This window comes from Silurus meridionalis, chromosome 24, assembly GCF_014805685.1.
Source record: "Silurus meridionalis isolate SWU-2019-XX chromosome 24, ASM1480568v1, whole genome shotgun sequence".
Taxonomy (NCBI): domain Eukaryota; kingdom Metazoa; phylum Chordata; class Actinopteri; order Siluriformes; family Siluridae; genus Silurus; species Silurus meridionalis.
Genome location: NC_060907.1, coordinates 11,706,060 through 11,719,153, shown reverse-complemented (window position 1 = coordinate 11,719,153; position 13,094 = coordinate 11,706,060). Strand labels below are relative to the sequence as shown.

General features: G+C 34.1%; 1 protein-coding gene across 2 annotated transcripts in view; it reads left to right on the top strand.

The window, feature by feature from the left end:
- Positions 1–13,094, top strand: part of LOC124378226 (VPS10 domain-containing receptor SorCS1) — a 208,057-nt gene that overhangs the window by 166,736 nt on the left and 28,227 nt on the right. For both annotated transcript variants that reach the window (XR_006924183.1, XM_046837783.1), the window contains exons 12-17: positions 3,374–3,450; positions 4,690–4,781; positions 5,109–5,216; positions 6,226–6,343; positions 9,923–10,056; positions 12,151–12,264. Coding sequence is in view for 1 of the 2 variants with exons in the window: in XM_046837783.1 (XP_046693739.1) it covers positions 3,374–3,450; positions 4,690–4,781; positions 5,109–5,216; positions 6,226–6,343; positions 9,923–10,056; positions 12,151–12,264 (643 nt within the window). In the remaining variant the exon portion in view is untranslated. The remainder of the gene's footprint in view (positions 1–3,373; positions 3,451–4,689; positions 4,782–5,108; positions 5,217–6,225; positions 6,344–9,922; positions 10,057–12,150; positions 12,265–13,094) is intronic.

Below are 13,094 nucleotides of genomic sequence, written 5' to 3'. Positions count from 1 at the left end.
TATCACATGCTGTTTGGCTAGTCTCAGCAGGCTTCTTATGAAATTGAACTTTTTTTTTTAATCAAAAAGTAGTTTGGATAGTACAGTTTCTAGCTATTGATGTTCAGTAGTTCATTTATTGACGATTCACTTGTCTCAGTCTTTTTGAGATTGTAAATTCAGTCCATCGGAACTCTGCTGATACTCTGTTAAGAATCATTTCTTTGGACTAACTATAGATGGCTGGAACAATGTCTAGACTATTTAACTTTTATATAGTATTATCATGTCTGAATATACTTGTGTATATACTTGATATACTTGATACAAATGATTTTGTACTGCACATACTGATTTGTTTATATAAGTATTGTAATAAGTTTCACTTTAAACAGTCTGTGATATACAGACCATACGCTAGGCTAAATTATATTACTATCAGAAATAAAATGATAATATCAGGCAAATACATGACTATGATGAACTATGCTAGACATTAAGCAAACTAAATTCGCTTATTGAGTGGTAGACGCACTCAAAAAATCTCAGCAAATCTTTTGCTTATAATGAGTGTTCCGAACTGCAAATTAAGACCCTTTCTTGCTTTCATTGGAAGCGTTTATTATTTTATACGAGCAATTGGTCTACTAAAGGAACAGTCTCAGAATATGGCATATGAACAAGATTAGCGGCATGCCAGCGCAAACAAATAGAGACGCTAAGTGTCGCACTTGAGACAAGAGAGGGTCGAGACTTTTTTTATTAGAGTCCTTTAAATCCCGTCGTTTGTCATCTTTCATTTTTCTCTTTTAAGTGCTCTTCATTCTATGAGATTGAAGGTTCTCTTTTTTTTTTGTATATGACCCTCACAGCTGAATGTCTTTCACTAAATTCAAATACTATATTGTCTTGTATATGAACACAGATGGAATATAAATGTCTCTCCAACTCTCTAGATAGGGAAATCCCCAGAGGGGAGTATATTAGATGCTCTTCAGTGCACTGAATTGCAAGAGATTGATTTGACTGGGGTCTCTCATCATGAGAATGGCAGATCTAACTTATTTAAGATTTCACATAATGTTCTGTGATGGCAAAAAACTCTCGCTGAACTTGGCAATATAGACACAATGGCCCTTATTCATCACAGATGTGCAGAAACGAGTGCAGATCTGAGCAGAATGATGCATCTGATTCATGAAACTACCCTGTGACATGCGAATGAATGAATCTGATTCAGCTGCACTGACTCCAGCTTATTAGTCCAGTATTTATGTAATACACATGCGTCATATGCCATATCTCAAGTTACTCTCATCCGCATGTAATTTACATAAAACACACCTTTATTTATGCAAGTGTTGTGATAGTGAGCCAATAAATGAGAGGGTTCAAGCATTCAGCCGGCTGTTGATGCCTGTGAAAGACCCTGTATATAAGAAAAAAAAAAAAAAAAGATTTGAGGAAAGAAAGAAAAGAACAAAGAAGGTCAAAATCGGTTATTTTCTTTATAAAAGCATGTCATTTATTATTATTTTTTATTTAATCAAACTGTATACAGGTGTAATCAGGCAGTATTCAACCTCAGCTAGTTTTTGTGATTTTTTTCCACAAGGTTTTAGAGCTGAGGCTTTATTTCATTTAGAATTTTGTCAGAATCTGTAAACAATAATCTGTTCATGTTGAAGCTTTATTATAACTATAGTTAAGCCTGTGTTTATTTAAATTAGAAAAGTATCTATAACATAACATTTGTAGTGTATATGTGATTTATATGGACAAAAATATTTCAACATGTTTTTCTATAGTGAGGAAGGCAAATTCATTGTTTTAGATTTGGAAAACAGAATGTCTCATTGGCAGTCTAAGGGCGATTGGTAAACTGAATATGTAAATATTTAAACTGCAGGACTACATACAGTAATAGACTTGAAAATATAATAATTACACTTACCAATATAGAGTGTAAGCTAAAGTTTTTATGGAAATTTGTCATACATTCCATGATTAATACAACATAATAGTATTTTAACTCATAGTAGTAAAATGAGATCCAGTAGTAAAAAATGTAATAGATCTCTATTAGTCTTACTTAGTTATTACCTCTATGAAAATATTTCATACTACATCTACTACTACTACTACTACTATAACATTTATTTCAACTATATCTACTACTACTTTTAAATTAAATTCTACTGCATCTTAAATTTATTTCTTCTACTACTACTACTACTAATAATGATAATAATAATAATAATAATAAATGTATTTCTACTACACCTACTACTACTATTACTACTATTACATTTATTTCTACTACATCTACTATGATTACTATTACTACTTCTATTACATTTATTTCTACTACATCTACTTCTTCCCAGAAGTGTGGATGTTATTATAACAACTAACGAGGACTAAATATGGAATGGAATGTTCAAAAACCACATAGCCAGATGTCCACAAACTTTTGCTATTATAGTGTATTTTTCATGCTTAATTTATTAAAGTTGTTATTATTACTACTACTGTCACTACTACTGTTTCTGCTACTTAACATCAGCTTTTAAGGATCATTTATGTTTATCCGAGCAGTAAATTTAAAGAAATATTAAATATGCCAATAAAAAACAGACAGACATGTTACATAACATCTAGGTTTTAATAGTTGTATCTTCTACTATGTCGATGATGATGATGATGATGATAATGATGATTATTATTATAATAAATTACATCAGTTAGTAAAAAGAGTAGCCAAACGTCCATTAGTTGTTCAGTGAGCATAATTTTGCTCCTAATACAGAAATAAAATGTTGGAAATATTGACTGTGGTAATCACATATACACTACTGATGCAGTAAACAGAGATTAGATTAAAAAAACCCTAACCTCACTTGAGAGTAGACCACTGAACAACAGACTAATAGGAGAACCTGCACCACTGGGAGATAACCCAGATTTACTCCCTAAATTTGTATTCAAAAGTTTATCTAGACAAATTTTTTAATGCAGCATTAGTGAATTATTATAAACCAATTTATTTGGATATTATACATTGAATTCACTAGTCATGCATGTATAATAATGAATGTGATGAATAAAGTTCAAGTGTGGGCGAATGTTTTAATTATTATATAATTACAATGCTGAATTATTCTGTGCAAAATGTGCATTAATATGTATTTTTAGCTCAAACGCAAGGAAAATGGAACCAAAACCACATGCTCATGATATTAAATGTATTATACCTGATGCGTAGTTGTGTATTAGCTGTTGATTTAATTGCTTATCTAATCAGCTTGTTTACAGCTTCTCATCCAACAAACCTTGTATACTGTTCTGTACTCATTGCACAAGGTACAGTAATTTGTTTCTTTTTTCTATATAGGTTCCATAGGCGCAGAGCTGACTAGCAATAATGTTAGCATATTCATTACATCTGATGCTGGAAACACATGGAGGCAGGTGAGCATGTCAAAGAGACTTCAGGGGATGTAATTTCAGTATTGATGCAATCTTCAAGTTTATAAATCCACCTGCTTTGTACAAGAAATGATAAACAAACTATACCTCCTGAGCAAATTGGATTCAGTGGCATGCACGCAGGTGGCCGTTGCTCACATGGTGGCTTTAAATCTACGAGGGATGTCGTCTAATTAAAAATTGTAGGCAAAAAAATAATTAGGAGAAAATTAGATCTGGCAAAAGATAAAGTTTGTGTGTTGGGGCATGTGTCTCCACTCCCATCAAACATGTCAGGATGAATTAAAATCTCTCTGATTTATGGTTTAACGTTGTTTTAAGTGTGATGGATGCTATCTGGGTTTTTATTTAATCAAACTGAAAGTTCTCTATCTATCTGCGTGCGATAAAGACTTGAACCACTTCATAACTCAACTTCTCTGACCGCTCTCCTAAGCGCAAGACAAATTAAACAAGCTGATGAGACATTTTGGCTGGAAAGGACATGAAGCACAAGACACTTTATATTGCAGATGTGGGAGCATTTACATCGTTCACAGAGGAGCTCTACAATTTAATATCAAAGTGTAATGCTACTACTTATGATAGAAAAATGCTCAACAAGAGAGAGCCATAATGTAAAGAACAACAGAAAAAAAAAACAGATGAGCCTTGAACTAGAAGATCCAAACCTGTTTCAGCATGACAGTGTGCACAAATTGAGCTCTATGAATATGGTTCATTTAGTAGATGTTTCACATTGTTTATTTTACTTCACAAGGCAAAAATAATAGAATTTGTAAAATATTTGACCATATACTGGATTCTTATTATTGTAAATTAACAATTAACACCTATTTTGCTTTGGGATGGTTGTATATGAGCACCTGCTTTTTTTTTAGCTCCTAACTGTGCATTTTTCTTATGAATAAACTCTGAGCTATAAATAAAGGCCATGGACACAGTCATGGTTTTGATGTTGATATGCATCATTTTTATATTATTAATGGAAATAAAATGAATACATCACAGTTACTTTTAGACTGTCAATGTCTTGTTTTTCAGTGGAGCTAGAAATGCAATTTTCTCACTCCAGACTGTAAACTACTGAACGGTTGCTTTCAATTTGTTCAAACGAGTAACACATTTCAGTTCAAAGTTACATTAAATAGAAAATTTCAATGTTTTAAAAGGTGTAGTGTTTTCCTGGGCCACCACACAGAGTTTTGGTCTGTTTTTCAGATATTTGACGAGGAATACAGCATCCTTTACCTTGACCAAGGAGGAGCTCTAGTGGCTATCCAACACACTCCTCTTCCTATCAGACACTTATGGTAACCCATACAAGCTTGTCATGTTTAATCTTTTTTGAAGATGTTGTTTGGTGAGTTAGTTCAACCCTACAGAATGAGATTACTGTATAAAATGTGTAAATATTTGTACTTAATCTTAGTGGGCTGTGTAATGCTCTTGATACAAGCCTGAATTGTAATACACTCAAGTCATCAGGCTGGCACAGGCTGGCTTTTTTCAATTACTGTAGTAGTCAGGCATGTCGAGGAAATGAGGTCTTTCAAAGCAAAAGCAGTGGTGTGGTACATAAAAAACAGTTAGTGTTGTGTGTATGTGTGTGTGGTTTAATCTTTTCTTTTTCTGAACAGGTTGAGTTTTGATGAGGGTCGGGTATGGAATAAATATAGCTTTACATCTTCGCCTCTGTTTGTGGATGGAGTTTTGGGTGAACCAGGGGAAGAAACACTTATTATGACGTATGTATTAAGATAATTGGATGGATAGATGGATGGATGGATGGATGGATGGATGGATTGATTGATTGATTGATTGATTGATTGATTGATTGATTGATTGATTGATTGATTGATTGATTGATGAATAAATAAATGGATGGATGGATGCCTATGAGTTTCATTTATTTCCCTGAGAAACATTTTCAAAAAACAGCAAACCGTGAGTTTCTAGGGTTAATGCTTTGTATTCATCACTGTTTAGGTGTGTGCCTGAGTCTCTGTAATGGACAAGTTGCAATCATTCCCCTCTTTTCTCTCACTAATAAGGGAAGGATTTCTTTCAAGGTCTTGCCAAACATCAAAACGACCCCTTCCGCATTTTGATCAGCATAGATCAATATGAAAGAGGGCGAGCTGTGCATTCAGGTCTATTTTCAGCTCTTCAAATCAACATGGGAAAACCAGAAGACAAAAACTTTAGAAAGCAGATATTTTCTTTTATAATAACCTGTTAGGGGCTGCAGGTGTGAGCAACATTTTCATGTAGAAACTTTAATGTTATTTGATGGTGTTTGCTAAAAAAAAAAAAAAGTCTAAGCTATCCATTAAGATAGGTCATCATGCCATCATTCAAGGTTAAGCCTTAGTATTCGTCAAAACTGTATTGATTTAAAGGAAAACTTTGTCCAGAAATGCTGAATGTTATTTATTGCAACAGTTAGCATCATGCAAATGAGATCATGGTAATGGGTCCTTATTAGCATTCCTTGGCACATTAGCCATTTTGGGCTGAAATATTCCTTAGTTTGTGATTTTCTTTAAGTCTTGCAAAGTCAAACCAAGTTTTCCCGAGGCCTAGGAATGTCAAAGGTTTACTTGTATTTCAGTGAGGTAATGACTGTCTCGAGCAGAGAAGACACATGACAGATGCATCGCTGGCATGTCACAATAATCACTTGTGTCAGCGAAGGCCCAATATGGCGGCTACAGCCCAGCACACGGTGGCTGATGCGATTTTCTTTATTTGCAGAATTTTCGGGCATGTCAGTCATCGGTCCGAATGGCAGCTGGTGAAGATCGACTTCAGGTCTATTTTTAACAGGCGATGCACTGAGGCTGACTATCAGACTTGGCACCTCCATAACCAGGTGAGACTTTTAACATGCATGATTAAATTTTAGAGAGACATTTAAATATTTTTAATTGGCCTGAAAACTAAAGCATTTTTTTTTTTTTTCACTTTCCACAGTTTTTATTTTTATACATTCTTTTATTTTAGGATATTTAGATGTGCTTCTAATAATTATTCCGAGACCTTGAACAGCTTATAATTTATGTTAAGGGCTCAATTTTCATAAGATATGAACAGACCAAAAGCACAATATGATCCACTATAGAAATATCACAACAGCAAAAGCACCATAATACAACAGCAAAATCAATAAAGCAGAAAAACCATTAACATGACAACAAAACCAAAGAGACAACAGAAAATAAACTGAAATGCAAAAAAGGCAAAATAAATACATGATAGAAAAGGCAACAATAAAACCAATAGCATAACTTAAACACCAACAGCACAACAGCAAGTCCAGTAACATGATAACAACGTAAACGCAAGACAGCAACCCAACAAAACCAAAAATCAAACAGCAGAATTGAAAACAAGATGGCAAACCATGAAAGTTGTTCTGATGATTAACAAAGATCTATCTTTTATTTCTCAAGTTAATGCTGTTGGGTTTATGATTATGCTTTTGCTTGGTGCATTTTGTTTTGTTTTAATAAAAAATGCTCTTGAATGACTTTAATCAGGGTTGAAGCATTAACTTCTTTTTGTTAAAGTAATATTTGTTTTGTCGTGTGTTCAGAAAAAAGGCTTCAGAGTTTCCTTCACTGACAAATAAGGTCCAGCACATGGTCAGGCCCCATGGAACATGAGTGTGGGTTAAGAGCATTACACTAATATCAGAGCAGGCAGGATACTGTACCTAGATGCCTGCAGCTGCTGATTTCTCTCGTCATCTCCTGTGTCAATCATGGCATTTGAACTTTTCCTATAGCAAACAATTCAAATAATGAAGGAAAGACACACACACACACACACACACACACACACACACACACACACACACACACACACACAAAACAATAAATATTAAACATCATGCTAAAAATAAACTATGCACATATAATACAATACGGATAATATAAATGTATTATTTTTTAGTTTAATTATACCAGGAGTAAAATTATTTATTATTTTATTCTCGGCAAATAGATTACAGTATTTATTTTACTTGGATTAAGAAAACTATTGATGGAGACAACTTCTAGGACTATGAGTCCAGAGTGTAAGAAAGGACAGGGATATTGCATTGTTTTAAACAGTCCTGGTCTATAGTAATTGCAACTTTTAAATTAGAATAAAATAAAATTTATATGCATTAAACCTATTGCACAATTTCCAAGGATGATAAATGTGCGAGTTCTACTGTTTATCCAGTGCTGGAGCACTAATTCAGATAAATTCAAAAAATTCTAATAAAGTCAGGCTATATGTGACAGAAGAAGAAAATGAATCTGAGTTTCTAAACAAATTGTTTTCTTTATTCAGCTTGTGAAAGCATAACAGCTGGGTTTACAATAATCACTTGTGTCAGCGAAGGCCCAATATGGCGGCTACAGCCCAGCACACGGTGGCTGATGCGATTTTCTTTATTTGCAGAATTTTCGGGCATGTCAGTCATCGGTCCGAATGGCAGCTGGTGAAGATCGACTTCAGGTCTATTTTTAACAGGCGATGCACTGAGGCTGACTATCAGACTTGGCACCTCCATAACCAGGTGAGACTTTTAACATGCATGATTAAATTTTAGAGAGACATTTAAATATTTTTAATTGGCCTGAAAACTAAAGCATTTTTTTTTTTTTTCACTTTCCACAGTTTTTATTTTTATACATTCTTTTATTTTAGGATATTTAGATGTGCTTCTAATAATTATTCCGAGACCTTGAACAGCTTATAATTTATGTTAAGGGCTCAATTTTCATAAGATATGAACAGACCAAAAGCACAATATGATCCACTATAGAAATATCACAACAGCAAAAGCACCATAATACAACAGCAAAATCAATAAAGCAGAAAAACCATTAACATGACAACAGAAAATAAACTGAAATGCAAAAAAGGCAAAATAAATACATGATAGCAAAGGCAACAATAAAACCAATAGCATAACCTAAACACCAACAGCACAACAGCAAGTCCAGTAACATGATAACAACGTAAACGCAAGACAGCAACCCAATCAAACAGCAGAATTGAAAACGCGAATTGATGGCAAACCATGAAAGTTGTTCTGATGATTAACAAAGATCTATCTTTTATTTTTCAAGTTAATGCTGTTGGGTTTATGATTATGCTTTTGCTTGATGCATTTTGTTTTGTTTTAATAAAAAATGCTCTTGAATGACTTTAATCAGGGTTGAAGCATTAACTTCTTTTTGTTAGAGTAATATTTGTTTTGTCGTGTGTTCAGAAAAAAGGCTTCAGAGTTTCCTTCACTGACAAATAAGGTCCAGCACATGGTCAGGCCCCATGGAACATGGGTGTGGGTTAAGAGCATTACACTAATATCAGAGCAGGCAGGGATACTGTACCTAGATGCCTGCAGCTGCTGATTTCCTCTCGTCATCTCCTGTGTCAATCATGGCATTTGAACTTTTCCTATAGCAAACAATTCAAATAATGAAGGAAAGACACACACACACACACACACACACACACACACACACACACACACACACACACACACACAAAACAATAAATATTAAACATCATGCTAAAAATAAACTATGCACATATAATACAATACGGATAATATAAATGTATTATTTTTTAGTTTAATTATACCAGGAGTAAAATTATTTATTATTTTATTCTCGGGCAAATAGATTACAGTATTTATTTTACTTGGATTAAGAAAACTATTGATGGAGACAACTTCTAGGACTATGAGTCCAGAGTGTAAGAAAGGACAGGGATATTGCATTGTTTTAAACAGTCCTGGTCTATAGTAATTGCAACTTTTAAATTAGAATAAAATAAAATTTATATGCATTAAACCTATTGCACAATTTCCAAGGATGATAAATGTGCGAGTTCTACTGTTTATCCAGTGCTGGAGCACTAATTCAGATAAATTCAAAAAATTCTAATAAAGTCAGGCTATATGTGACAGAAGAAGAAAAATGAATCTGAGTTTCTAAACAAATTGTTTTCTTTATTCAGCTTGTGAAAGCATAACAGCTGGGTTTAGAAAAACAGTTTGAGTTTGGGCATAATCGGAAGTAAAAGTTATAAGAAGACAACAATTCACATGCACACACACACACACACAGGTTTGGGTCTAGTTCAAGTTAAAGAGAAATTTTTAAATGTTACTGCATCCAAAGACATCCTATACAATGGTGTGCCTTCAACTTTGTAGCAGAAAGAAGTATACATGGCTGGAAAATCCATGTTTGCCATATTGTCCATATATACAAATAATATATAAACATACCTGAGAGACACTGGAAACCTGCACCACAGTTTTTTTTTCTTTTCAGTCTGATACATACACACTCTGTAATTGGCTAACATTAATTATTTATAAGTTAAGTAATTCAGAGAAAAAAATAGAATTTGCTGGATTTAATAAGAAATAAAAATCTTACAGGGTGAGCCTTGCCTCATGGGTGTGAAGAAAATCTATCGGAAGCTAAAGCCAATGGCCAAGTGTGTTATGGGTAAGAGCCACTCGGTCACCGTCACTTCAGATCCCTGTGAGTGCACTGAGTCTGATTTTGAATGGTGAGTAATAACATATTTTAAGTAAAATGTATTTCTGTTATATTTAAAAATTCATTGCTTTTCTTTTTATAATGATCACATAATTGTAGGTTCATTTCCCACAGAGTCACTGTTGGATCTTTGAACAGAATATTTAAATGCTTATTGTGCGTTTGGCTTGTATTCTTCTTAACATGTGAGTTGCGTTATTAAAGAATAACCCATTACTAATTAGTAAAGAGAGTAATTAATGAATACATGTATATTTTTAAACAGCTTAGCTTCAGTGTGTAAACACTGACTTGATTCCAAGTTGATCCCAACTGTGAGAACACTTTTTTTCTCTTACAACAGAGATCGTTACTAAAAGTTTTAGCACTGATCACCAGCAAACACTTAAATATGTATGTTAATCCCATTTTAAGCAAATGTCTTGCAATGACTAGAGTTTGTATAATTTCTCAACCTTTGTTATGTCTGACTGTCTTGTTGTGTCCTGTTTATTCTTGATAACTTTTTCCACTTTATTTTGCATTCGTGTTTACTGTTTCTGATTGTGTTATGACTGTGTGCCTGCCTTATTGTTTTGGATTTTGGATTGTGATCTCACTTTGCCTTGAAAACCTCATTGCAGGATCCTCAGTTTAATTCTGTGTTTTATATCTTACAGTAATGTTTAGGCTATGAAACCTGTAGCTGACCTAATAGTCTGTTTGATCCTTTTCTGAATTATATGGACACTTTTTTTTTTTTTTTCTCGAGGTTTCTCTGTTGAACAGGAACAGACAAAATACCTTCCTTCAATTCTGAATTCCAGAGTAAATGTATTACTAAATAACTTTGCACATGGCATGAAACTTTTCATAAAATCTTAAACATCCCCCTGTAGTGTAGTAACTTTTAAAGCGAGTGGTGCAACCTGATTTAAGCCATTTTAATTGTTAAATCTCTCACCTAGATAGCTTAGCTCTATTTATTAACATATTTCTTTCACAGTGTTGCCTATACCCTGGCCAAAAATAATTTGTTAAGAATATTATGACTTTTTTATGATTCAGTATGTGCTGAAGCTGTTTTGTTGATAATGAACTAAAGCTGCCTTTAACTAACAATTGTTAATTGATTGAGAATCCTTAAAGAAGCCATAGAGATGTACCCTTTTACTTCAGGCCTACTATGCTTTGTATTTCCTGTATTACAGAGCGATTTTTTGGGGTGAGAATAAGGTATCTGGAAACTTAAATGAATAAATATGATTAGCTAGATGGACTTTGAGATTGCTTCCATTGAAAGAAAACTAATCAACTATGAAACTTCAGGCTGTGTGAAAGAGTACAATTATGATCAATAGGATTGGGATAATCTATGTAGCAGTGTTTGTATACTGCTTCTGCATTGCAATGTTATATAATTCTTACATTCTGACATCCCCTTTAAGATTTAAAAACTCTCTTTTTTTGTTTTTATGCAGTTTTAAACCTTTTCCATGAATTCAGCAGCACTCCTGCTTTATGTGACCGGAATGTCACTTTGCTCATTTTCCTGTAAATTATCAGAATTATTAATGTCGCTTTCTTAACAGCCCTGAATCTGAAGACCCCACAGGGGCAGGCACTACTCTCAGTATCCACCGCAAGACATTAATCAGGGGACGTAATAGCTTTCATTAACTATAACAACGTGGCTGCATCTGTGTAGTGTGTTGACTGTAATTGCAGCAATTTGTCCCCATCGTCTGGGGCGGTGCAGTCACATTGGGTTTTAATTGTAGGACAAACAACTTAAGCTCATCTGGTCTGTATGCTCAATCAAAAAGACAAACACAGCCGAGTTTACGATCCGTTGTTTATCTGCGGCGTGAGGACGTATCATTCATATTACAGACGTTCTCATCTTGTCAGCTGTGTTACATAAGGAAAAAAGTAGCAGCAGAAGCTAGATGAAATCTGTTTGATGGATTACATCAAGTTTTAGAGAGAAAAAAGTAGGACTTCTCTAATGATGTTTACTGCATTCACAATTGTTACCAGACTATGTTTGTTCTTTACCGCTTGTGTGTGTGTGTGTGTGTGTGTGTGTGTGTGTGTGTGTGTGTGTGTGTGTGTGTTTTTGCAGTGATTATGGCTATGAACGAAGGACAGATGGCCGGTGTTCACCAGCATTTTGGTTTCATCCCTCTTCCATGTCCAGGAGCTGCATTACAGGCCACACTTTCCTCAACAGTACCGGGTGAGCACTTTGTTTCTTACATTAGCCTATTTCTCTGCAGGACAGTCATTCAGGTCAGAAAGAAATACAACAATATAAGCATTCCCCTGTACATTTTATCCTGAATTGCTTTGCAAATAGTTGTGTCTTTGAGAAAGCCCGATTGCTTTGAGTTAAAAAAGTAAAGGACCTGGATCTCTATAACACTTAACCCTGAGGGAGTATTTAATTGTTCATCAACTTGAATATCCTTAAAATCAGAGTGAAACATCTGACAAAAGATGAAAAGGATGAGCTAATAAAGCCTCTTGGATGAGGGGCAAAGACATACACCAAATAACTAATGGTAGTAACTATTGTTGTTGAATTAATGCATAAATGAATGAATGGATGAATGAATGAATGAATGAATGAATGAATGAATGAATGAATTATATAATTACTTAATTAATGACAAAAAGAACGCCAAGAGTAAAAAGAAAGAAAGAAGGAAAGAAAGAAGAAAGAAAGAAAGAAAGAAAGAAAGAAAGAAAGAAAGAAAGAAAGAAAGAAAGAAAGAAAGAAAGAATACACATAAGACATGTGGGATGTAAAGAAGGAAGGAGGGAGGAAGGAATATAGGAAGGGGGGAAATGGAAAAAACAGATAGAAGGTGAGAACATGAGCGAAATTACATAAAATTGCTAGGAAACGGGGAAAAGTGGAAGCTATACCACAAGAAAGTACAAATTAATTAATGGGGAAAAAGAGCGAGAATGTAAAAAAGGGGAAAATGAAAAATAGGGAGCATCAAAGAGAGTCAAAGAAACAAAAGTTGCGAGAGAAATAAAAGTATTTAGTTTACAATAGTG